Source organism: Symsagittifera roscoffensis, chromosome 7, assembly GCF_963678635.1.
Source record: "Symsagittifera roscoffensis chromosome 7, txSymRosc1.1, whole genome shotgun sequence".
NCBI lineage: Eukaryota > Metazoa > Xenacoelomorpha > Acoela > Convolutidae > Symsagittifera > Symsagittifera roscoffensis.
Window position 1 is genome coordinate 1,246,789 of NC_087068.1, and position 27,647 is coordinate 1,274,435.

Sequence of the window (27,647 nt, forward strand, 5' to 3'; positions counted from 1 at the left end):
AACTAAAACAAAAAGCTTTTGTGAAAACAACTAACCAAAATCATAATTAAAAAACATTAAACTAATAAAAGTTTTATAAAATGTAAATTATATTATGCAATATATAGATCAGCATACAACACCAAAGACGAACATCCAAAGACAAAATGAACCCACTACACTCGAAAAAGAATGGCCAACCACAATCAATATGCCGCCCACAATCACAACTCAAAGGATTTAGAGTACGACTTGACTTCGCAGAAAAGGACTTCATTGAACTAGAACAATGACCGCCTCGATGTTCAAGTATACGTACAGATCCGAGTAACCAGGCATCCCCTCCACACACAATCTCCACGCCATTCCCAGACAGGGTCAAACACAAAGAAGTTCTCATCAATGAAACAGAAAAACCTGACATAGCCAACCATTCTGAAATCAGATTTGAGTTTGTTGCGAAAACCCAGTGGTTGTCTTGAGAAGACACAACGATTGAATCTGGGACTTCTCTAATAAGAAAACCCAGAAGAAATAAGATGTTCGCCAAATACCAACGTCCATCATCCATCCTTTGAATTGCAGAAAGACTATTCTAAAAAACTCTGTAAAACCCGGATGGGTGGAACCTGATCTAAACTACATTTTATGATTGGATAAATTAGATATTTTACCACTGTAAAGTATTTAATATTAACCAATCATGATCCATCTAACTAACAACCCACTTATTTGTAAGTGCTGAAACTACTTGTAATTTCAGCACCAGAGAGATTTGAATTTAACTTAGAAATTAGTTGACTCTCCAAGAAGACTTCAGCAACCGCAATAAACCAGTATACCCTAGATCTATTGAGCCTAGCAGAGACTAGTTAAACAACCTGAGACTAGATAGTATAAGAGTAAGATTAGGATTGGTATTAGACTAAGAAGTTGCACGAATCTATCCGGCCGAAAATAAGATAGAGTGACGAGCAGACGGTGTACCCTATCCGAAATTACTCTATGAGTTATACACTTCGGTCCTAACTCACAAAACTGTTCCACATACCATTTTCCCGCTTAGTTGCTTTCGCATGGCCATAAAAAACTGGATGCCAAAAACAGAAAAAATTAGTAAACGAGGACATCAGTTTACAGTGCAACTGACACAGAATGTTTCTACGACATTAATTGAAGTGTTTATTAAGAGTTTGTTCACTCTCATCATGACATGTCGGCGGCTACAATGAGATAACGTTTTTGGAAATACAGCCACGATCAATAAGGTTTTAAGTTGCTACCACACTTGACTCTTCGAGCGTTTTCTTTCAGTTACGTACATTGGAGTGGAAAAAAAACAGGTTAAAAAAACCTTCAATCGGGTCAACTGGTCGGAAAACTTTGTTTAATTACCAGATGGTAAATCAATAAGTAATTCAAAAATGCCATTAAAAACTGAAATAAAGTAGCCAATAACTCGTTTGAATCAGTTTAACCCTTCCAACTTTGCAAATTACCCAAAAAGGATTGAGAGTGAACACGAAAAGTATTAGCCAAAAACTTGTTTTATCCAGACCAGACCAAGCATGAAATTATGTAATTATTATATGAAAATAGCAATAGCGATAAAACTTGCACCAGTAACGACTGAATATTAGGTATAGGGTGTTTTGCTCTGATATGGACTTCAGAAAAACATCTATTTGTTCCGCGGACCGAAAACGACGACCCAGAAGCATAAAGAGGAAGAAGGTTGCAATGGAACCTAGATTCAAAACAAGTTTTTCAGAAATTAACGTTTTATAATCTAATGTGAAAGCTGCTTTTTGGATTACGGTAATAGGGGGGGGGGTGTACTCGGAATTTTTTTGAGGATAAATGCTAGTAAGCGAAACAATTTAACAAAAGAGAAGTATCGATGCCAATTGAAGACAAGTTGGGTAATGTGGGGCTGGCGTTGGAAATAGAGTCGGAATTGATGACTTTGAATTGGAACTCATTAACATTTAGTCCTTAGGGGCAAATCTTTGATTCTAAAACAACGAGAACTCTGGGTCTAGCTGATTGATATATTCTAAAGCTTCAGTGACGATGATACTAGTGTCCGTGTCATCGTGGTAGTTTCTGGTATCATGATTGTTTTCTAAATTAGTGGTTTTAAGTTTTTTTTTTTGCTTCTTAACCTATCGACAAACATTGGTTGCTTCGATGGCAAATAGAGTCGTTGAAACATGTTGGCTTTGTCTATATGAATGCGAATGTTCCTAACTAGGATTGTAATTGCTGTCATGATGTCTTCTTTCAAGCGAGTAGTACAGCTTTCGATTGCTGTTTGGGAGAAAACTGCATTCATTTATGCTACTCGCAACCCGTTTTTTATCAAGAATGATGGAAAGTTTAGTCTCATGGGTATCAATTGCCAACTGAGGCAGAAAAAGAGCACAGTTCGTTAGTTAACCTACCTAAGATGGGCAGGCCTTTTTGTCATTCCAGAAAATTATCATTTAGTTTAGCTTAAAGTAAGACTCCATTTCTGACCAGTGATTCTTCAATTTTTTTTCAGGAATTTTTGAGCTCTCAACATGTATGGAATAACCAACCCAATGGGAGCAAAGACTGAAGCAATGAAGCAGAAGACTGCGCGTCGTGTTACTTCGTGTTTCATTAACCTATTTTTACTTTCGCTGACCACTCATGTATCATGGACTTGGTCCTATTTTTAACCTTAGATATTCTGTCAGGGATGTAAAAAAAATATATTGTATTTAAATATATTGACAATAAATACATTTAAATAATTTATTTTCCAGTTCAAAAATTAAAATATATTTATTTTTCGTAACAATTATTGTTTGAATTGCAAAGCAGGTTTCCAACACAACTCGGCCAATAATTGAAGCTTGGCTTGGCTTGGCTAATTGACAATATGTAGTCAGCCCCATGAGAAAAAGGAGTAAGTGCCTTCCGCATTTTAATTGCTGCTTATTATGTATGCAAGCAATTGGAAAATTTCAACGGCAAGTAGATAGACTGCTTTGAGGGCTATCGCGTTAAATACAAATTGGGCAATTTCGGATACTAGCGAAAACCCACTCGAGCCAGCCATAAAAGTTTGTACGTGTTAAAAATATTTTTGAAAGATTTTTCAGCGCAGCTGGGTATTCTCTGGGTGACCTGCGGCAATCAATAACCCCTTTACATCTCGAAGAACAGCTCTTTCTCAAAGCCAATGCACGAATGTGGAAAGTTGAAACCGTCAAGGACGCTCTTCAATAAGAAAACTGAGAAACATTCGAACTGAACGCCATTAATGGCCATAATGGCCATTAATGGATTTTTAGTTTTCTCCATTTCCGTTAATTGATTTTTCGCTGAAATTTAATTTTTTATTTGAAAATTAATCTTTGAGCAGCCATGAAACATTTAAATATATTTTTATATTTATTTTTTTCCTCAAAAATATAAATATATTTATTTTTTTGAAAAAATATATTTAAATATATTTTTTTACATCCCTGTTCTATGTTTTTTTTGTTGTCTGCCAGATTTTGTTTCAGATAAATACCTTATTTTGTAGAAGTGTTTTATTAGTCACAAACTCGGTAATCTTGAAAACTCCTAAATTAAGCATTTCTATAAGCTCCTGGTTTAATTTCAAGTTTTGTTCAGGATGCTGTAACCAATCAAATTAATTGTTCTCATAAAAATTCTGAATCACAGAAAATGCTGCATCTGGAAAAGAGAAATTGATTGATGAAATCATTTAGTAGATAAGGGCGGTAGTAATTTTTTTTGTCAAAGAAAGTGATAAATTTTCAAATGTTTTTACAGTGTTAACGCATTTCTTTACTAAAGCAGTGTGATATATTTTCTGCACCTCATCAATAAAATAACAAACAAATTTCTTGCAAATTATCAAGAATATTAAACTGACTGTTTTTTTTGCCGGCATTTACGTCATGAAGTATAAGAGATTATAAGGAAAAAAGGACGTTTTTTTTTAATTTTCTAAACCAAATTACATTAGAATGTTATCTAAGTTTTCAGCACATCAACTGACTATTTTTTAAGTTTTAGTGTTAATTTGACTCACCAGTTTCCTGTACTGATTGTATCTAGCTCTCAGTTCATCCTCGGCCACATTCGACTGAAACAGTTGTTCACACTTTTAGACAGTTATTTAGATCAAATTCTTACTTATACTAACCACATTTTGGAAACAGGCGCTGTAAATAAAACACGTGTTGGTAGAAATAATAAACACAGGCTCAAGACAAACGGGTCAAAACATCGCACAACAAAACAGAATAAGCAAGTGGAAATCATTGAAAATGATTAATTATGGTTGATATTAAATCTAAAGCAAGAGAGATTTGTTAGCATTTTCATCTTCTTTACGTTTTCTTTCGTCAATCCTAAAAATGACAACGGAATTTTGTTCAAGAGGTGATAAATTCAACATAAAGGCCAGTGGTTTACAAAGTGCAAAATATTTGAGCACTGTTTTTAAATACAGTATAAACTCAAAAAATCTTTTTTAATCTACAGTATAAACATAAAAAATCAAAAAATAAATTCCAGTCCTGCTTAAATCTCTGAACTTTTCCAATGTCCGGGTCTAAAACTAGCCACAGTCCCGGGTAACAAAAATTCTGATTCATACACTCTTCAAACTTCAAAAATATTGGCACCCAAACATTTTGCACCTTTTTATTGATGTTGTGCTGTAAGGAAACTCAAGAAAAAGCAGAATCACAAAATGTAAACAACATTAAGACCTGGTCATTATGAAACTGTTGGCTTCGCAGTTTCCATTTGGTCAGTTGGTAATCGTACTCAGGATCCCCCAGCTGCACGTTCAGTATATCAAATGTAAATTCAGATATGGTGCACAACTCATCATGTTCAGAGTGATTTTAAGAGATCAGTTTGCCATGAATTTGGAGAATAAATATGTCATTTCAGTTTGATGTGATCTTCTTGGGATAAATTTTTAAAAAGATTTCAGACTTTTTTGCTGGAAATTGATTATAAGTGGGGTGCTTTTTGTGTTGTTCAAACTAGTTCAATATTTAATATGCCATTCTAATCTTATCATTTTATCATATAATATTTTTCTCCAGTCCCATTTTTTCATGCTATTGTAATTTTGCTATGTCAAAAATGGGGCTTTTGGCTTCTGAAGACGCTTGGGCCCAACTAGTCTTCATTGAAGAAGTTGTTTGGCACCAATTGGCTTCGCATTAGCGTTCAATGGAAAACAGTATCCTTACCCTTTCTCCGCGAACAGCCAGCGGTTCCTCCTTGAACAAACTTTTCTTCGCTTCCCGAGCAGATTTATACTCAGCGAAACTACTTTTACTGTAGACATCCCTCTTAACGTCGGCAACTCCTCTTCCTGCGGCTGGCTTCAAATCCATGTGATCACCCCTCCCCTTCTGAGCCCCGGTGGGTTCAACAGTCACGTGAAATGGGGGCACATGCAAAGATGCCATTGGCGATGAAGGTATTACGTCATCATTAGTCGCACCACTTATTGTAGAAAGTCCGGAAGCTTCTGTTTGTAACTTCAACGTTGGCTCTCGATTCAATTTGGTCGATTCCGATTGGACCATTTCGGGAACTTGGTCCGCTTCTGATTGGTTGGTTTCCGCATCATTGTTTGGCCCATTGTTCTCTACATTAGTTTGATCTGGGTCTGCGTCAATCGTTTCAGTAGTGAAGCCTCCTTCTTGTCTTCTTTCTCTTTGATCCCAGTCAGTTGGATTTTCATTTTCAATTGGCAGCTTCCTTTCTCCCTTTTCGTCTACTGCAAGCTGAAATTTTTTATGTTGCAGTTTAGCATAAATCTTACAACAGTGCGGGCTTTTTTAGCTAATTTTTCAATAAAAAACTACTTGGCTGTTTCAAAAAGTGGCCCTTTACAAATTCAACATGAGTGTAATGTAAGATTTTTTGTTCTCTTATTGAAAATTTTGCTCAGCAGAACAGAATAGTAATGAGTCCTTAGCTTCACAAAATTTCATCATTTCTGAATTTTCATTAAAATCATTACATATAACAAGGAAAGCCGCTTGCTGCACAAGTAGCACAAAATGCTCATAAAAAACTACAAAAAGTTTTTTGAAATTAGTGTATTTTTTATGCTGGGTCTGACAACTATAACAATGAAGAATATTAGTGATTTAATCATAACTGACAGCATTGCGACCCTGAAATTTTAAGCAAAAAACTTGAAAAAATTGTACAGTGTTTATTGCCAAGGAAGCATAACCGAAGTTTGCAAAATTAGTTTTGTATAGTAAAATTAAGTTTTTGAGCACTGAATTTGAATTATTCAGAGAGAAAACATAGGTACACAGTAATTAACACACAAGGATTGCGCACGAGCCTTGAGGCTCAACGAGGTGAGACCCTGGAAAACCAAAAAAACCCGAGGATCAAGATGCTAACAGTTAGAAAAAAAAATGAAATTATGTATATTGGTATTATCTACCAGAAAAGAGTTCTTAATTTTATACCTGTCTTTATTAACTTCGTTTATCTTTGACTGTTTTCAATTGTCAGGTGGCACTTTGTCCGAAGATAAAAAGCTGTAACAATTTTTTATCCTCTGGCTGAACGACCTGTGCAGCCAATTTGTTCTTACTAGTTGTAAGTTAAGAATTTTTAATTTGCGAGCTCTCGTGCATCTACTTTGTGACAATAGGTGTTCACTCAAAAAACTAAGTGGAGATTTCTTAAGCAAATGATTAATAGTTTTTTCATGCAACTGATCAAGAAAAATTTCAACAATGGTTTCAGTTTTGTATTTATAGTTTCATTCTAAAAATATAGTCTTGAACATCCGTTTTTACATTGGAAAAAAAATCTTTGCAGAACAATTTCTGTTGAACAGCCATATGCAAGAAAGCGAAACAAAACAAAACAACGGGCTTGGCATAAACATTATAAAATCTCAGGAGGAATTTTCGAGAAAAAACCATCCATGTTTGATATATTGAATCAATAATACGGGGTTATTTTTGCAATTAGTATCAACATGCTAAAGAAAAGTTAAATTATGGTGCTCAATTATTTGAAAAAACCAATTTTTTCCATTTTTTTTTCATCCGAGATATACTTCGCTTTTTTTGTTTTCCAACCAAAGTTAGCTACCTGACTTTTTTGTTTTAATTGTTATTTTATTGGCTTTGCACCACAAATCTACGTTTTTCACTGTTTCTTTGCTTTCTTGTGCTGCGTTTAGAATTTATTTGTGCAAAACAACGGATACGTGAAAGACTTTTACTGAATCCAAATGGTTCTGCTGCTAACAGATGTTAAGCGATTGAAAAGCATTTTTTCGATAGCTCTGTTTATTCATGAAAGCAAGCTTAATAGATTAATATTGGTTCGGTCCTCGTTAAAAACCTTCTTATAATAAAGTAGAACTTTGGCTAATTAGCACAAATCTCAAAATTCTCCATAGTATACAATTTGATCGAACAAATCCGCCACTGAATTGCTAATTACCTCACCACTATAATCGTTTTATGTTTTATGCAATCACGACCAGTTAATGATTAATTTTTAGTAAATTTCATTACTTTGTCCTTATATGCGGGGTAGAGAACAAAGAAGAGACGTTCTGATTAATTCTAAAACAATTAATTTTTTCATTGATTTTGAATTTTAGCCATTTTTTCCTAATTTCAACACAAAACTAGTTGAACTCATTCAAATCTCTTGGAGGGGTTTTTTCTTTTAAATTTCTGAAAAACTCATTAAAGTAGAGAACGGTGTTTTGGAATTACAAAGAGGCATGTTTTTTTGGTCATAGTACCACATTTTGCTCTGTTTGATAATAAAACATCTTGGGTACTTGAATTTTTGTACTGGAATAGATTAATTTCTGATGGTTTTGAAATACACCTTTTATTTATTCTGTCTTGTTAATTGCAAAGGCGTTTAATTTTACAATTCAACTAATGTTTTTTTTGCTGAGTAGTTTTACCAGCGGTTAAAATGTTTCAAAAAATTAAAATGTAATCAATAATTCAAATGGGAGATTTTCATTTTTTTACCAATTAATTGATTTAAAAGAAACAGGAGCTTGCAACCAATGTTATTGCTCTTTAACTTTTTTGTGAAATGACTTTAACCTTTTTTTCAAATTCTACCTTCAATGCCAAGTGATCACTTATTTTACACTGAATCGTTTCCACTGTCCTCAATTTTTTTTACATATCACATAATCAAGACATGATGCGAATGCTTGTAATTTGGGTTGGTAGAGAATTTTGAACTGAAAATCTTAAAGATCTCAAGGTATTAGAATAATCGAAAACTAATTTTGAACGCTGATCAAGGATATCTACGTTGAAGTCCTTGCACAAAAGAATCTTTTTCTCGGCGGCATTTAGTTCAGTTTAAAAAATTTCCAGCTCTTGTAGGAACTTGCCAGAGATTAGTAACGCTGGTTGGAACAAAATGCAGATTGATTGTTTATCCGTGTTGCCAGCCAAAAAAAATAACCCTATGTTCTATTTCATTTTTGATAGTGGGTGTATCTACCTGTGCGCCTTCTATCTGAAATGCCGCAATAACCCCACATTTTTTTCCTTGCTCGTTGCCTATAAAAGTTTTTTGATAAAAATTTAGGTAGTATAAGTCTAAGGGGCCGTCATCTTGTAATACTGTTTCACCAAGACTTTCTACTGTGGGTAACAAGTCTAAGCGTTCTATTCTACTTGTAAGAAGATTGTGATGGCATCTTAAAGATGGTATGCTAAAAAACACTGAAACCTTTTCGGGTTCGTGTGGTAGTTAGTTTAATTCTCGCTCTAAGCTTATTACTTGGCCTAAAATTGTTTGTCTAATTTCGAGCCAGTAAAATAGGCTAAAATTCAAAAGTTCCAAACCGGTTTTTCTCAACCGGTTTCGTTCAAGACCTGGCTAAAAGACCTTTTTTTATGATATATCACTCAATTCATACCGATGATTATTTTTGTGGTACCTAATTTTGAGTGGAAAAAAAACTAAAACACACCCGAAGACAAAGTTCTTCCCCAATTTCAATGGTCGAAGCAACAAAAAAAAGTTTTTTTTTTCCTGTGAACGTATCAAATTATTACTTGTTCAACCGTAAAATCTTACATAATTATGCATATGAGCTCAAAAGTGATGTTGGCTTTTTGGTTTTTCAAAATTTGTCCAATGTTTTTTAAAATGGACAAAACCTGGTGGAAAGTGGATTTTCATTTAAGGTCTCCCCTATTTAGTTTGTTTTATTGAAAATTACTGAAGCATGGGATTTGAGATACAGGTTAAACGTCGAAATATTTGGGTATGTTTCGACTTTCTCCAACTACGTTTCGACTTTCTCAACCTATGTTTCGATTTTCTTGCTCAAAATCGGGTATGTGTTGACTTTTTTGATCTATGCTTCGAATTTCGACGGGTATGTTTCGACTTTGTGCTCGACTTAGAATTACTTTTCGACCGTGGAAAATCAGTCTCAAAACTGCACTTGCTCGCTTTTCAAAATCGAAACAAGAGACTAGCCGGGATATAATTCAATTTTTGTCATTAGGTGCAGGGTCACAATTAGTCAAGCCGCCAGTACTTCACAAATGGAAACGGAAATGCAATTGTAGCGAACAAAAACCTCTTAATAAGATTAATAAAATGTTTTTGGCTCTCTTCATTCGTGTCCAACACTGGCCAAAGCTAGAAAAAACTACACTTGCCAAATATGCCAGATCAGTAGATCAAATCCAAAAAAAAGGTGGTAACAGACAGTAAACATCTCCCCCCCCCCCCCCTCTCTACTTTGAGGAATCCCCCTTTTGATTATCTCATTCAAAACAACTGACTGGTTCTGATATGTTTCTATCTTTTCCCTCCTCATCTGGTTTTTCAGCTTCTTTCATTGGCTCCTCCTCCAGTGGGGGGTCCAAAGTAGAGTTCTCTTTCGTAGTCAGTTGGAACACTCGCTTGTTATTTTTATCAACAGCAGCCAATCCCGACTTCTTTTTCACGATTCCCTGAAACAATTCATGCTTTTTATTGCATCTTTAAGAAATTGAAAAACAAAACACATTTAGTATAAACAGCAAAAACAATATCATAAATAAAATGAGTACTTTTACTCTTGCCTGAAACCACCTCATGAAATTTATACAGACAATAAAACAATGGTTACCTTCCTTCTAGGTGTTGATTTGCCCTTAGAAGTGAAGCTTTCATCCAGGGGTTTGTGATCAAAATCTTCCACCATCTGGGAGAAGTTCTGCAAAGAAAATGAATTTTCCAAATAAGTCTCACTGGTATTTTTGCTTCCTATTGAAAAATCTGTAATCTATTACCTTTTGAACGTTTTCGTCCGAAGAACTGATTTTTCTTCTCGAACTTGCAAATTGTTCATAGGAGAACTCTGCGGCAATGTCCTAAATTGAAGGAGAAACTCACTTTGTGATTAGTTTGAGCACTGTTTAGTTTGATAAGGGACAATTACCTGCATTCGAGCATCTAGATTGCTGGCCACCTTATCCAACTTCTTGGCTCTTTCTTCCTGGAATTCGAACACAACATTCAACTTGTTTCAACTTCTGTAGACTTTTACAGCTGAAACTGTTTCAATTATGTTCATACTTTAACTCTTGGGTATAATTGATTTTTTGAAACGCCAAGAATCAAAACGACGTACTGCACTTTTTTATTCGTTCGTATATTTTTTCAGACAGATTTGCTGTTTTTAAAACATTAGCCATAATTTTGTAGTTTCGTGTATAAAAAATATGTATAAGAAAACAAAAAACACGAATTGCTCAATTGGTGGACCAAGAGAACAACCTCTCCCAAGAGCAAGTTAGGTCAGAATGGCATCTTTATAGTGTTCAGGGAGTGCTCGGAAAACTAATTTGGTTGACCTAAAAAAAAAGTCGCCAAAAGTTTCAAAAGAAATTTTAAAACCCGCACCATCTCAAGAGAATCCTAGATTCGCCCCTGAATCTAATCCATGTAATGTTTTTCAGATTCTAGTTTCAGTGTTTTCGTTTTGGACAAAAAAATTCCAAAAAAAATGAAAATTTTTCGTAATACGTCTCCGAGTTTTTTTATATATTTTGAAGGCAGCCAAAATGCATTTTTCGACAAATCAATTCATAAAGTTCCGAACGTGTTGTAAGTTGGGTTTAGATTTATACTAAGAAAAGTAATTAGTCAAAAGCTTAGTGATTATTAGTACCAGCTTATGCGGTGAAGTGGGGGGCCGACACCCTTCTCAGGGACTCGACCCCCTGCCGACCCAAAATTTTGAAAATTCCTTCCCTCCTTCGAGAAAATCCTAGATCCGCACCTGCTTCTTCGGTTTATAACAATTCAAAGTGCTTTTTTTAATCAGGGGTGGATTTGGGGGGGGGGGGGGGTGTGGGGGCCGACGCCCCCTCTCAGGGATTCGACCCCCTGCCGAACCAAAGGACCCAAAAATTTTTCTGAAGGCCAAGAAATACTATCTTTAAAAGGGAGCGCGCGCCAAAAAACGCGATTTTTTGTCAAAATGTTCCAAAAAGTGCCCAAAAACGGCTTTTTTTACCTGTTTTTTTTTTAAATTTGCCTGCGGCGCTGAAAATTTGGCAAAAACAGCGTTTTTTTTACTGCTTTGGCACAGCTCGGAAAATCAATTTGGTCGACCTAAAAAAAAATCGCCAAAATTTTTGAAAATCCGCCACCCCCCCCCCCCCCCCCCTTGAGAAAATCCTAGATCCGCTTCTGCTCCGCATACTTCATAATTACATGTTATCGAGAGTTTAGTGACAATTTAAAGTTTTAGACCTCAGCTGCAACCAACGAAAAAAAAAACATATATTTCAACCGACTGCATGGAGAGAAAATAAGCTTTTACACGTTACCAGCCTTGAAAAAACTTGAAATATATACTTTTCAACTTTTCAGTTCCTTTTTACCAATTGCGGCTCCCCGAATTCTCAAAGCAGATACCTTATTAAAAGTTTCAGATTATCAAAAAACATCTCCCAGAAAACACTTAGGATTTGAAATGTTGGCTTGTTTAAACCCCCCCCCCCCCCAACCGCGCACGAGCATCAATTTTATGGTATAATTAGTGAGTTAAACAATAAAACTAAAAATATTCGTCATGGCCTAATTAATGCGCGTTTCAATTTTCATAACAATCGGACAATGTGAAAAAATTGAAGTTATAAAAATTCGCATCGGGTGAGGAAAAAAGCCAATTTTGTAAATAAAAATTTTATATTGCAAAATTTGCAAAATATCGCAATGCGAGTTGGATCTGATGGACTGAAAAATTAGCCAGCGTACTAATAAAGTACAAGGAAAGTAAAAGAAAGGGAATTCGGGAAGATAGCGGAAGAAACTCACGGCCGCTGCCAATTGGATATCTTCCATTTCCTCATCCTCAGGCTCCTCTCCTATGGTCACTGAGGCCCTTCTTTCTAGAACATTCTTGGAGCTGCTCTCTCGCACAGTTCCTGGAATGGATAGCATGCGAGGCTTCCGAGGCGTGAACAAAATGTTGCCACTGGCTGTCTCGGTCGAGAATCGTCCACCACCTTCCTTCATTAGTTGGGAAAAACAAACAATTGTGTTAGAACTGATTAAACTGACAGATGAAAAAAGAAAAAGATGCTTGTCAGAGTCAGATCAAAAGAGATACAATATCAAAATTGTCAATGAAGATGACGAATCATTTGAAGCAAAGACACTATTCGTAATGGAAGCACAAAATAAATAGAATATTATTGTTCAGAAAAGATGCCAGGTCTCTGATCCAAATGTGTACACACGTATTCTTAAACATGAAAAACAGTTTTCGAAGGTGAAGAAACACACGGAAGCAATCAATTAGTGTTCACGCGTGCACGGAAGAGGAAAGAGCGTGAACAGACATGGCAGCAGGCAGGAGAGACTAACCCAAGACTCCTCGTCTCTAATGTCAAATGGAGGACCTATCTCATCCTCAGTGAACTGAACAAATAGACCACATTAATGCTCTCATATACTCCAAATACGGAGTGCGGTCTGTATTCAGACAACCGTGTATTCATACTCGTCAGTAAACAGACAATTACCATATTAACTAATCAGAGTCGAGATGATAAAGCAAATTTACGAAATAAATAATTATTAAATATTCGTTTCTTCCTTGTCTCGATTCTGATTGGTTGAAACAGTATTTGTCTAAATACTGACGAGTCTGAATACGCGGTTGTCCAAATACTGCTCCGTAACCTCAAAATACATATCCAATTCGATTACCGCGACTTATTTATAGACGTTCAAGGTTGCGCTGATGTTAATTCCGAGACCAAAAATTGAAAGTCTGGACAGGTTTTTAAAGACGCGGACAAAAAAAATAAATAAATTTTCGACGCGATGATCTGAAAATTAGTCACGACATTATCAGTCACATGTTCTGTCACGTATTCTGGATACGCGGGGTTAGCTTCTGGTAGGAACCCGGAATCCATAGACAAGCTTTTAAACATGTTCCAAAATTTAACTGGATTCCACTTACCAAATTGTTGCAGAAGCCACAAAACAATAATTGCAACTTCAATTTTTTCGGCACATTACTAAAGTCGTGGAATCCGCATTGAGCGATTGGCGATTGTAGTAAGTTGTCGGGCATTTGTGAATAGATTCCGCATTAATTAAGTGTTTTCGAAAAATGAAGGCGGATGCGAGAAAAAGTACGAGAACTGATAATCGCGGAGATAAAGGTGACTAATTTTGAGAACATCATATTACAATTACTGAGCTTGAAGTTTCAGAAAAATAACACGATGTAAGATTCAGTCTTTTGAAATTTTTGGTATTTTGAAACATGTTTTGCTTAATCATATAGCAAAATTGAATAATTAATATTGGATTATAATTCAATACAATTTCAGAAATAATTTTTTCAAAAAATAATCGATTTTAATTGATTATAATGGGTTTTTTGTTTCGAAAAATAGTAACCTTATAATCCATTTTTAATCGATTATAATCTCTTTTTTTGAACTTTATGGAGACCGACAATACAAATCCATTATATTCTATTTTTTTCTCTTTTTACTGAGTGCGGGTAGTTTAATATAAAGCTGAATCGTATAATATCATTTGATTGAATTAAATTGGCTAAATTGAATTGAATAAGTTACAGAAAATGTTTAATTTGTTAGCAAAAAATGTGCAACGGTGGGGATAGTCGAGCCGGTCGCGGTTAACTTTTCTTCGGCTGCACTTTTCTACGATCTTTTCCTGAGTCGCGCCGGTACGCGGACAAATTTTCTCGATTTGCAAAGTCTTGAAACACTGAGCTTTGGCCGCAAACTCTGGAAATATCAAAGGTCGATTGTGTTAGTCTTAGGAGCGGATTTAGGAAGGGGGTGGGCGGCGCGGGGGCGGACTCCATTTAAGGATTCGACCCCCTGTCAACCAAAGGTTCCCTCTTTGGTACTTTTTAAGAAATAAAGTTTTGACTGACCGACCTTAAATTTTTTCTAAAGGCGCCTTTGGCGCCAATATACACTACTTTTGGAAAGGAGTGCGCGCCAAAAAAAACGCGGTTTTTAGTCAAAACTTTCCGAAAAGAGCCCTAAAAAGTTTTTTTCTTGCCTGTTTTCTTTCAAAAGTTTGCCTGCACAGAAACTTCAAGCCAGCTAGTTAGCATTTTGAACAATTGAAAGCTCCAATGTGCACTGATTTTTCTACTTTGCTAAGAAGAAGACGCTAAAGGAAAAGTTTGATTCGAAGCTATCCAACATCTATTCTAGTTTTCTTTCCTAGCTAAAATAACCTGGATCTCAATTTCGACCAGCTTTTGTGTCATAGCTGCTACATTGACGGCGCTTTTGCTGTTATTTAGAGTTTGCGTGAGCGCATTTCGGTTAGGTCTCTGAATGCTGCACTGGATTCCTTTAGTCACGAATAGTTTCTTCGCAACAAAAGAAACCTCCTTTTTAGGAAAATTTGTCGCCTCCTGATTTATTTTTTCCTCCTCAGAGTTTAAATTGAACTGCTTTTAAAAACAGAAATTGAAAAAGGATCAGATTAAAAAGAGAAGAAAATGATTTTGAAACAAGATAATTTGAGAAGCAAAACTTACCACTTTTTTGTTCTTCAAAAGGTCCTGAAACAAAGCAATGTTTGAGTAAAGTGGAACGCAGAAACTGATGCAAGTTAAAAACTTAAATACAACTTAAGTATCTCAAGTCTCTAAATGCTCAAGTCTATTTCATAACTGCAGGAGATATGATCACTTTATGGGATTTATGGTACGGGAATAAAATGGATACTTTGTCATGTGACAGACATGGCTTAAACACATGTTCTAATATTCTAACTGAAGATGATAACGGAGTCTAGTGCAACAATGAGCTGCATATAGGCGGCCTACCTGGTATTTGGGATTTCGAACCAACGCCTGTCAAGTTTTAGATCAAAAAATTATTCCATTTTACTCAAAAAGAAATAACTTATTGAACCCACAAAAAGTCGTTACGGTACAATTCAGATTTTGCCAGATACAGTTTTTATCTTACAACTAAGTATTTGTGAGATACGAATTCGTTGTTTTCAATGTCAACTCAATCTAAGCAGAGTAAATTATGCAGAGTAAATTGCAAATATGAACTCACGAGTTCTTCACTCATCGTCTTCGCTTCGGCCTGAAGTTGTTCGAACTGGCTCTTCGTCTCATCCAGCTCCGACTGAAAGCAAAACTAATTATTGGCTCATGTTCCATCCAGGGAATGTTTAATTCAAGGTGAAGCTAAGATGAAGTGGCTAGTATTTAAATGACTCTCAATCAAGAGATTGTTGGTTCGACTCCCAACGTGGTCTTTGCGCGCCCTGCATCAGGTTCATGGTAGCTTATGGTCGTAAACCGTTTTACCCCGCAATTCTTTTAAGCTAGTGCTTTCGGATGCAGGGAATAATAAAACTTTGAGAAAAAATTTACAACCTTGTGCAAAATTTCGGGTCAGTTTCATTTCTCAACCTATAAAAATTCGATTTTTCTGCTAAAAATTGTCTTGGAAACTATCATGAGCAAAAGGAAGATTTCCTTACTGCAATTTGACAATCATATAAAAATTTGCCTAACAATTGGGAGCTAAGTGAATAAGTGATTTTGAATGTTTTATTTTCTGATATAGATTGTGAATACTAAATATGGGAACTCTCGAGTGACTAAAACTACTTACAGATTTCACTTTGAAACGGAGATTTTCGGAAATCTTTCGAAACACAAACATTATTCAGATTAAACTCAATCTAATCTATTTGGAGTAACTATTTATAAAACTCTTCTTTAGCTTATTTGAACTTACTTGTGGATTTATAGGCTAAATCATTCACTCTAAATGTATCTCTCAATTTTTGTTTCTTATGGTAAAAAACTCCGTCAAAATAAGGAAAATTAAAATCAAATTCACCTTGCTGTCATATAGTGCTATTTACATCTGTTTCAATTCGTCATCATTTCAATTCACATTTCAATCATCTGTCACTCTATTGGTGCTAATTAATTACCTGCGGGTACCAGCCAACAGTGTGTCTGTCACCTTCGGTGTGACCTCTATTATCCACTCTCTTACTATACTTTGCGAGATCAAGTTAGTTATCATATTCAACTGAAATCGGATTTTACTATTGCAAATCGGAGTTTCCACATGCCGCAGCCAACAGGCCCAAGTGGGGGAAGAACCCATTGGGAATAACTGGATTCTGGCCCACGAAATGCGGTGAGCCGCCATTGCTGTGGGAATTTTGGCACACACGCTTTCAATGGGGATTGGTGGCCAAACACGAAATTAACCCTAAGAACTTTTACTTTGATGGATCACTTACAGAGGCTCAGATGGCAGCATTGGCAGAGGAAGTGGATGGCAAGAACAGAATGACCTGCGAGCGAACGTCAATCTCAAACCTATACCTGCGCCTGGGGGTGAAAGGGCAGGAGGAATTCCATGAATGACGGCCACATATGGACCTTGGGGCAATACGCTATCCGAGGGTAGTAGACGCATTGCAGGCAGAATATAAAAAGGAAAGAAATACAATTTATGAGATTTTCCAGCTATTATCACGAAAACAACAAATCAACGAGTCACTTGAGCAATTTCACTCAGTTCTCAGCGGATTGGCATCGAGGTGCAACTTTGGCACATTGGAAGATCGGAATTTGCGGGATGTTTTCATTGTTAATATGAACAATCGGGAAGCACAGTATGAACGTTGTCGATCAACGAAGACGCCGGAAGAAGTGTACAAAATAGTTTTATCCTACGAGAGAGGCAATTTAAATGCAAAGTCTTATGTCTCTACAAACACCGGAGGAGGAACATCGTCAACACCATCGGGAGGTAGTCTAAAGATCAAGCAGGAACCGGTCGGAATTATCCGAGGCGGAAACAGAAACCCACGGCAACGAGGAAGAGGATCACATTGTGGACGCGGATTTGCGAGAGGAGGGCGATTCAATCAAACAAGGAAATGCTACAATTGCGATCAACCCGTATTTACGCCAGAGCATATGAGTAAATGCCCAGCGAAGAATGTTATAAGTAGTCACTGCAGAAAAATTGGACACTTTGAAAGGGCTTGCCGAAGCAAAAATACACTCAGTAGGGGAAGAGGGGGAGTACATATGATCCAAGAAGAAGACGGGGAACTTTTGGACTACACCGACAACGCGGAGGATGGTCCACTGGAGCTAGGAAATTCGGTGGGCTGGGTGGATCAAGACTGGTCCAATGTGCCTGCTCAATTGCACTCCTGGGACTCAGACAGTTCGGGCGACTACGTAAATTCGATCCAAAAAGGCTACCGAGCTCAAAGTGGCGGGATCGCAGTTATCAGTAAAGATTAACAGAAAACTACGCGAGTGTGGATAGACAGCGGATCGCCTATTTCAATTTTTACGGTGGGAGAACTAAAAAGTACCTTGAGTGCACCAAACGTTAAATTGTAGAAGTTGACACCAGAGGACACGGAGTACCGCGACTATGGTAACAACCCACTGAAGTTGCTTGGAGCCATGACAGTACAACTGGAACCAAATAGATGGAACACAACGGCAAGGATACGAGTAATAGGAGGAAACAGACCATCGATAATTGGACGAGACTTAATGGAAAAACTGGGGCTGAAACTCATCCAACAACGGCCTGAAGGCACGGTGATGGCGATTGATCAAGATGCGGCGGACGATGTGGGACCACAATTGACCCCGTGGCAGGAATATTTCAGTAAACAATTTGGGAAACTTTTTAACAGAGCAGGAAAAGTTAAGACCTACAAAGTACAGGCAAAATTTTTTGAAAAACTAAACACAGTGCAACAAAAGGACGGCGGTTTCGAAAACATTACAAGAAAAGATAGGTAAAGAAATTACGAAATTGTTGGAACAGGGACATATTGAAAAATTGAATGAATGTTTGGATAAATACCTCGTTTCGCCAATCGTTATTACAGTAAAGAAGGATGGGTCAGTTAAATTAGCATTGGAATCTAGAGAATTGAACAAACAAGTTCATAAAAACAAGTACTAAATGCCGAATATTGAAGAGCTAATGGATACTGTCGGACAAACCGGGGGAGATTTTCTTTTCAACAAAGGATTTGACGTACGCGTATGGGCAACTTCCTCTAAGTGCGGATACGAGCGTCCAGTGTAACTCTTCACTTATTGGGTGAAAATCGACCGGCACGTACCGTTTTGAAACAGGTTTTTACGGCCTTACAACGATGCCGGCGGAATTTCAATGAACAATGGATAGTATTTTTTCCGAGCTTTCTCAGGCCCACGCGTTCATCGATGACCTTCTAGTGGTAACTAAAGGGTCGGAAATCGATCATATCTCCACTGTTCAGAAAATTTTGCGCAAACTAGATAAGGAAAACATGTCGCTAAAATTATCAAAGTGCACGTTTGCACAAAAAGACTGCGAGTGGCTGAGGCACAAATTTATATCGATGGGAATTACACCGTTGGTGCAGAAAACCGAACCGATAGAAAGCTTGAAACCGCCACGGACGTTGTCACACCCAAGTCTTTTATGGGCTCCATCCATAGTTTACATAACTGTCTACCAGCGCTAGCCGAAACATCCGCTCCACTACGTCCTTTACTTAGTCGGAAAAATGAAATTATATGGTCAAAGGAGTGCCAGACGGCATTTGAAAATTTGAAACTGCAAATGGCAAACATTGTCAAGCTACGGCAATTTGATGTGCATCGTGACATTTGCATTGTTCGCGACGCAAGCCACCATAGATTGGGGGCGGTGCTGGAAAAGTTAGGCCCCGAAGGGTAGAGGCCCATTTCGTTTGCTATGGTGGTATGGGGGCCGATTATTTTCGAAACAATGTGTTGGGCAGAAAGTTCTACCTAATCACTGGTCATAAAGCTTTAGTATCCTTTTAAACGGAAATAATAAGAAAAATAAGACGATACTCAGCCGCCTTACAAGATGGTTAGATCGTTTGGTTCCCTTTAACTTCGAAGTAGAGCATAAGACAGGGGCGAAAATTGGTTTGGCAGATTACTTATCTCGTAATCCAAATGGCGCCGCGGTGCCGGTTAGCGCGTGTGATAGTATGTTCACCGTGGCTAAAATTAGATCAATACGTAGCGCCTTGGGATATGATCAGAACAATTCCGCCGCGGAACCGGTATTTCTCGCCCATCAAAAGCAACTAACTAAATCGCATGAGTTATGCAAGTTTTCGTCACACAATTCGCGTCGTGTCATGCGAGAATGAATAAGCCAATAAAAAACAAGCACGTGGAATACTCCGCCGGTCAATTAAATTGGATGAAAGTTTCGTCGGGGCTATTATGAATTTCAAATCAAGTTGTCAAAAATCAATCATCTTATTGAAAAACCATGGATAGAAATTTTCGGAAACTAGAGCGATTTTGAAAAAGACACCATTGCTTACACATTCGTAGTGACGAAATAAAAGAAATACCAATATCAACAACAGCGATTACCAATCCGATCCTCAACTAAGTGCTATAAAAGAGATGATAAGAGAAAGGGACCCAAACATTCATGCCAAAACTTATGCTATGAACCGTTACTATGCGCAATTCATAAACGGTATCTGTGTACGAGAGAACGTTGTGTGGATGGACGACAAACTTGTGATTCCGAACTCTCTAACTACAGCCATTAACAACCGTATAGATTATTAGCATCATGGAAAATCAAACATGTTCCAGGCCGCCAAGGATATTTGGTACCCGTATATCTACCGTTCCATAGCTTCTAAGGCGGAGAACTGTACGGAATGTACAGAGTCGGGTAAGAACCTCAAAAACCTAATATCAAAACAGGATATGGGACAAGTTGTAGAACCTAAGGAACCTAAAGAAGCCGTACAATTTGGTTTTTGGGGTCCCTTTAATTATCTAAACGAGTCAAGAAAAAACGGTATTGTAGCAATGGACCGTTTCTCTCTCTGTTCATCGGCTATGGTATTTGCAAATGAAAAACCTAAGAAAATTCTTAAACTTTTGAGAACATATAATGTAACCAACGGTGTGCCCCGAATTAATCACATAGATCAGGGAACAAACTTCACGTCTAACGAAGTTAAACGATTTTGTAACACGGAAGGAATCGAAATAGTAGAATCGCTTGTGAATAACAATCGCGCTACGGGATGCGTGGAGAGATTAATAGGAACTTTAAAGAACTCAATTCTTACGTACGCGAAAGAAGAAAATCCGGAGGCGTTGGGAAAAATGTTGGAACGAGCACTTGGGGCGCTTAGGTTTTCTATAAACGCTACGGCTAAACCAACACCGTTTGAAGCGCACCATGCAGAGAAGCAAATACTGTTCTAAGAAACCTCACAAAAACCTTCATTTCAGCATTTGGATTGGTCGAACACATTGGATTCAAGACCAGGGCCGTCAGGCCAATTGTACCAGCGCATGGGAGATCGGAATCTCCAAAGGTATAGAAAAATTAATGCTAAGGTAAAAACTACAAGCAATCACACAATTACTCTAGACAATGGCGTTGTTCTTAGGAAATTAGCGGTTGCATCGTCAAAAAAACCATCCAAGAAAGTCCCTGAAAAACTTCCTCAGCCACCTACGCCTCAAATCATGAAAAAAAAATGAAATTTCGAAAAAGAAGAGCAAAACGGGAGCAACGAAATCTACCACGCCAAGAACTTTAAAAAAAGCAAACGACAAGCCGCAGATTCTATCCGATTAGTGAATCAGAAAGCGAGAACGACAGCGAGAAAGTTCCACTGTCCATCAACAAAAGAGGAAACAGCAGTCATGCATTTTTGCCGGTTCTGGAGGGGAGCAAGCGGCACCAGTGGCATCGGCCACCACGCAAGGGGCGGAAATTGACATGCATCAGGATAATGCACGACCATCAGCGTCAACAACGATATTGCCGACGGATTTAGCGAAGTCAGTACCGAGGGACATGGCAGAGGCGAACAGTGAAAAAACTAATCCGGGGGAAACGAAGAAAAGCGAGACCGAAACGACGAAAAAACGTGGAACGAGACAGCGATTTGTGTCGTATAAAAGTCAGTATTCGAATGATAGCGGCGAAACTACTACATCGCGAAAGAGCGGGCGGAAGCAAACGGCCGTACAAAATTGGGGGGGGGGGGGTCATGATCGACAACATCTCAAAGAAAATGGCTGAGGGTAAGAAGTAGAAAAAATGAAAAAAATCAAAAAGGAAGTCAACAATAAACCTGTTAAAATTTGCTAGAGTCCAGGGAGAGGGCTGGTTGCTCTGAATAAGGGTCTACCAAAAACTCAATAGTTTATCGCCTTCAGTGGTATTTATGTTGTTTAAAATTTAGTTGCAGTTATAGTTAAATTTAGCTTTTCTTTTGAGTACTTAACATCATCATCAATCTATATACATACGCGCAACTTCAGTCATTCAGTTTTTACAATTTTTCAAATTTTTTACAAGAGGGGAAATGTCATATAGTGCCATTTATATCTGTTTCAATTTTTCATCATTTCAAATCACATGTCAATCATCTGTCTCTCTATTGGTGCTAATTAAATACATGCAGTTTCCAGCCAACGGTGTGTCTGTCACCTTCGGTGTGACCTCTATTATCCACTCTCTTACTATACTTAGCAAGATCAAATATGTTATCATATTCAACTGAAATCGGAATTTACTATTGCAAATTGGAGTTTCTGATATAGATTGTGAATACTAAATATGGGAACTCTCGAGTGACTAAAACTACTTACAGATTTCACTTTGAAACGGAGATTTTCGGAAATCTTTCGAAACACAAACATTATTCAGATTAAACTAAATCTAATCTATTTGGAGTAACTATTTATAAAACTCTTCTTTAGCTTATTTGAACTTACTTGTGGATTTATAGGCTAAATCATTCACTCTAAATGTATCTCTCAATTTTTGTTTCTTATGGTAAAAAACTCCGTCAAAATAAGGAAAATTAAAATCAAATTCACCTTGCAAAAAAATGTACGGACACCTACGGTCCTGATTTAGAATTATCAGGTCATACAACGTCAATTTCCAATTGAAAAATTTATAACCAAGTTTTTTTGATGATACAAAGATTGAAGTCTGAGCGGGAAAATTAGAGTCTGAAAACCATTTTGACATGGATTCGAACTTGGGACCTATGGCTTGTAGTCATACCTGCAGGTTGGCACTATGCTGTGCCATGAGTTCTCTCTCCTCCTGCATCTGCTGTTCGAACTGCAGTCTCGCACTCTCCATCTGTTCCTCGTGCTCTGCCTTCAGGGCGTCCATCTCCCTCGCGTGTTCCAACTCCATGTCTCTAACTTTCTCTTCAAGGGCTTCGATTGTGTCCTAAAACGGATCCAACAAGAAACTTAAAATTATCAAAAAGCTTCTTTTATAAAAGATTTTGTTATTCTTTTTAGGAGAGGGGATAGGGAAGAATGAAATATGTCAACTTCAAATGTCAAATTCACGAACTAGTTAAACCAGGTTACTTTTAATTTAAACAAATTTGGACTCAAAATAAAAATTGGTCTAAAAACCAATTGAAAATCAACAAAAAGAAAGCGAAAAATTTGACTAGTTATTCTCGACAATGACACAAAATCTCTTTAGTTTTTTAGAATTCAATTAACAATCAACGGTGCTTTATTATTAATCTTTTATTATACAAGTTTTCTTTCAGGTAGTCAAAATTGGCTGGAAAAATTTATCCTGGGCCATACTTCCTTCCCACATCGTGAAATAATCGAAAAACGAGGGTACTGAGTAAAAGTTTTGGGGTTTCTTCCAGGGGCGGATCTAGGATTTTCTCGAGGGGGGGCGGATTTTCAAAATATTTTGCAAATTTTTTAAAAAACAGTAAAAAAAAGCCGTTTTTGGGCACTTTTTGAAAAATTTTGACAGAAAAATCGCGTTTTTTTTGGCGCGCGCCCCCCCTCAAAGTTAGTATATATTGGCGCCCATGGCGCCTTTAGAAAAATTTTAGGGTCGGTCGGCCAAAAATGGATTTCTGAAAAAGTATCAAAGGGGGGACCTTTTTGGTCGGCAGGGGGTCGAATCCCTGAGGGGGGAGGAGCGTCCGCCAAACCCCCCCTTCCCTTAAATCCGCCCCTTGTTTCTTCCATTTTTTGATAGTTTCTTTGTTTCATTTTACTTAATTCTAAAAAAGTGCTTTCGAATCAATAACACCAAAAACACCAGATTTCATTGCATCCATTGTTTTTTGAATTGCGCTCGAGAGTACATTGAAAAGTTTAACCAGCAGCAAAAAGAAACTAATATAAGCATCAGCCGAACTAGAACGCTTTTTTCTATGTTAACATTACTTTAATTTATGCTGCCCAAGTATCTTAATTATGCATTTTTGTAATACTCACTGAATAGTTACAGAAAATAAACATAGATAGCACTGATTGGTTATTTGCGGTGTGTTTTTCTCGTTTGGGTAAACACAGCAGCTCATGTTTAAAAAAACTGAAGAATTTACCGCAAAAATCCATTGTTTTGACCAATTCGGCTGATTTATAATTCGACTTAAAACCATGAGCAAAACGTTTTGGGTTGGTGCTGAAATTTGATTGCTTATTTAAGCCAATCACTTTGAAGCAAATTAGTTTCAGTTTAAGATGTTGAAATATTAATTTTTGGACTGGAAAAGTTAAAAGAAGTTTTAAATTTTCCAAAATTCGTGGTGATGCCAACTGTTGAACTGAAAACGCGTTAGAGAAGTAAGATTTGACATGTGAGCGTGGAGCGAATACAAAACGTTCCAACATAAAAATTCAATTTGATAGCGGCGTATATCACTGCTTAGTGTAGGTGTTTCTTTTGTTTTTGGTAAAATCTCATATTTTTTTAGCTTTTGAGAGTCATTGTCGTTCATAAACTATGCAAGATATTGCTAGTTTGTTTTTTAAGGGTACATTTGATGAGAGCTTCAACATTTTTTAAAGGTATGCAAATTTTGAATACGGCTTGTCTTGAATTTATTTTTGTTACTGCATAAATTCTCAATTTTGTTTCGATTCATGGAAAATCAAGATAAAATTAGCAGCAAAAAAACTGTAGATGTAAGCGATTGCTTCTCTACATTCATTCTTCTTCTCTCTCAACGACACGGCAGAGTGGTCCCTTGTGTAGTGAGATGAGCGGTGCGACCGAGATTCAGTACAATCTACAGTTCCGAAAGGGTTAAATTGGTTGCAATTTTTCTGTATGTTGCTTGCCCCTTTTTGTCACTGCTCTTGTGGCTGTTTTGCTGGCACTCACAATCCCAAGAATTTCCAAAAAAAAGATTAAATTCAGATAAAGATACGTCCAAACAGAGGTTTCTGAGTGGCAAAAATATAATCTAATAAACTAATCATTAGAAAAGGTCCGCGATTTATCAACACAATTGCCTAATTGCAATTCAACTTCCAGTCAATTCAACTTAACGATTCTCTCTCTCCAGAGAACCCTCACTAATCAATTATAATCAGTAATTTCACACAAATACTCAGCTCACTATTCCTCTACGGATCACTATTTCTTTGAAGTACTTTAACTGATCTCTTTAACTTCGCAAGAATGTTCTCTGTCTATGGGAATTAACTATTCTCTGATTCAGTTCTGATTAATCTCACTAACTTTGAAAACCAACTATCTACTATCTCTGCAATTGTTGCTCTCCTTCTAAGGTTCGGCTATTCCCCAAAATTCCAATAAGTAACCAGCGAACGATTGACTTTTTTCTGAGCTAGTTTCAATTTTTTTAAGTTGGTTTTTAGAGAACGTAATTTGCTTTGGATTTGGCAAACGAATTGAAAGAAACTTGAGCCACAAAAAATCTGATTGAATTTTTTTTTTAGAATTTACATTAAAAAACAAAAAAAAATGAAAATGTTGACAAAATATTGATATTTTGTAACGATTGTAGTCAAATACTGAGTGCTTTTTTAGATCCAGCATCTAGTTAATTCATGCGAGAGAGTCAGCAGAACAGAGTGAAGTTGAAGTTTTAGCTTTATGGAAGCTCATTTTGAGAATGCTATAGTTTGAGAATGAACTGAAAATAAAGAAGCAGTTTTAGCCTACCTGTTTGACAGAAATGACACTGAGCAGTTCCTCCCTTATGGCGTCTTTCTCCTCCTCCAGTCGCTGGATCTCCTCCTGCAGGCCAGAGATGATGGCATCCTTCTGGCTCAGCTCCGCCTGCACACTCTTCAACTCCTCCTTCATCATGTCCACTTCCAGCGCCTTCTCCTGTCCAGAGAACAACTTGTTAATCATCTTAGTATATGTGGACAGGCTCGGGATTCGAACCTATGATGTGCTGCTGGATATGGGTAAAAAATTCAGAATTCACTTCATCATTCATTATATCTAGTTCAAGCCGTTTTCTAGAGGGGGACTAGGCTTTGAGTTCGCCAAAGAGTATAAGCAAGATAAATATGATAGGAAAGAAACACACAATCTCGAGCTTTAAAATCCTATATAGTAAAACTAGTTCTTAATTTAATTCTACCAATAAAAAATTTGATCTATAATAAAAATTATTGAACAATATTCATTAAAATCATGCTTTATAGAATGCTGCAAAAAGTTTGGCCAGATTAATTTATATAAACTAGAGCATTTTGTAATGCAAAAACGTAATTTTGAGACTTGAATTGTATACACAAAGCTACATTCTTTGGTAAAAACTGTTGGGTTGAACCTTCTTCCAAACTTTTTTTAAAATCAATAGCTAAGGAATCAACAGAAGATAGAGAATCGCTGATAGCACACACTCGAATTTCGAGTCTGGTGGCGATGGCACTAGAAAATCCTTGTAAACAACAAAAGATTCAAGCACACAAGGAATTCAATTTGGAACTCAATGGTTACCCTGATATCTTCCACGTTGTCAAGAACCTAAATAAAGGGGAAAGTAACATTCAGAAATCTTTTTAGGTCGAGCATGAATTTGCAATTGGTAAACTTATTGGTTTTTATATATTTTTGTAAACTACACTATAGAAAACTGTCTCTATTGCAATCCTTGTACCTTGAGGACATCGCCTGGGCTGTCGGAGTCCCAGTATCCGGTGGAAACCTTGTAAAGATCAGTTAATTCAAATTAAATGAACCACCATTTACTCATTACAAATTTGAATATGAAAAGCGAGGAAGAAACATTCAATCTTCTTCAAAAAATATAAAGTGGTTGCTTATAACTCTTCCATTCGAAAACGGCGGAACTCGTTCCTCTTACACGTTTTGCCAGTGCATCAAATAATCGATGTCTCGCTCCTCATCCCTGTTGCAAAACTTACTAACTGCAAGCGTACACAAGCAAAAAATCAAGTTGAAATTTTTACAAGAGGGACAAAATTGAATGATAAAAATTAATAATTATTACCCAATCAGATATGAGCACCGATTGGTCCCAACGAAAGCAATGTGTTTCAGCTCATTAAAATCAGTTATAAAACATTGCAAAATCAGAAGGATTTTCTCAAAAGGGCGTGGCGATTAGCATGTGAGTCGATTACCATATGCACTCCCAAGTTGACGTCCCAGAAATAGTTCTCACTGATTCAGCATTATATCAACAAGCATTGATGCAAATGTACTGGTCACGGATAAGTGGCCACTGATCAGGGACTGAAAATGCAATGATTTTTATCTGAATTTCTGCCCTGAACCATAAATAACTCAATGTGACAATGTTTTTTCCAAAAATCTGCGCTTATTTAGAGGTAAACCTGCGCTAATTCCAAATTTTATCTATGTTTCTGTCCTGGTAATGGATATGTGACCACAAATCAGTGCCTAAAACAGCATTAAAAATCTCTGCGACATCAGCCCGGGCTTAGAGCACTTCCTCTTAGATTTAGTTTAATGCAGCCTTTGTCTTCAAATGCGACATCGGCAATTTTTGCAAGCGCCACTGACAAAAAGCAAACGGTGCTAGTGCAATAAGTCGACGTACCAATAAACCGAAATAAGAACTTATACTATAAGTTATGTCAACTCTCTATGTGGTGGTCAGTGTTCGGTCAAAGCCCTTACAAGTCAGAGTAGGCCTGGTCAATTTTCATCCCGAGATTAATTCGAGTCGCCTGTACAAATTTTTATTTTTATCGTTTTTCTGCCAATTTTTCATGTCGGCAGTTTTATGCGTGTAAAAATGCTAATCAGCGC

At 37.0% G+C, this 27,647-nt stretch overlaps 2 protein-coding genes across 9 annotated transcripts in view; one reads left to right on the top strand and one right to left on the bottom strand.

Annotated features, from left to right (window-relative positions):
- LOC134851326 (potassium voltage-gated channel subfamily H member 7-like) overlaps window positions 1-27,647 on the top strand; it is a 415,470-nt gene that overhangs the window by 74,481 nt on the left and 313,342 nt on the right. The window lies entirely within an intron of this gene.
- The window catches only part of LOC134850911 (cingulin-like), a 78,985-nt gene that overhangs the window by 38,760 nt on the left and 12,578 nt on the right, over window positions 1-27,647 (bottom strand). For 4 of the 8 annotated variants that reach the window (XM_063866707.1, XM_063866706.1, XM_063866704.1 and 1 more), the window contains exons 8-21: window positions 26,349-26,375; window positions 25,557-25,724; window positions 22,653-22,826; window positions 15,609-15,680; window positions 15,077-15,100; window positions 14,768-14,989; window positions 12,346-12,540; window positions 10,460-10,516; window positions 10,311-10,391; window positions 10,148-10,234; window positions 9,819-9,989; window positions 5,235-5,777; window positions 4,740-4,811; window positions 4,055-4,108 (exon numbers count right to left, since the gene is read on the bottom strand). In XM_063866707.1, coding sequence (XP_063722777.1) covers window positions 4,055-4,108; window positions 4,740-4,811; window positions 5,235-5,777; window positions 9,819-9,989; window positions 10,148-10,234; window positions 10,311-10,391; window positions 10,460-10,516; window positions 12,346-12,540; window positions 14,768-14,989; window positions 15,077-15,100; window positions 15,609-15,680; window positions 22,653-22,826; window positions 25,557-25,724; window positions 26,349-26,375 — 1,947 coding nt within the window. Of the gene's footprint in view, window positions 1-4,054; window positions 4,109-4,739; window positions 4,812-5,234; window positions 5,778-9,818; window positions 9,990-10,147; window positions 10,235-10,310; window positions 10,392-10,459; window positions 10,517-12,345; window positions 12,541-12,897; window positions 12,952-14,767; window positions 14,990-15,076; window positions 15,101-15,608; window positions 15,681-22,652; window positions 22,827-25,556; window positions 25,725-26,348; window positions 26,376-27,647 lie in introns of all 8 variants that reach the window. The other 4 variants (XM_063866708.1, XM_063866705.1, XM_063866710.1 and 1 more) reach the window with 4 other exon arrangements.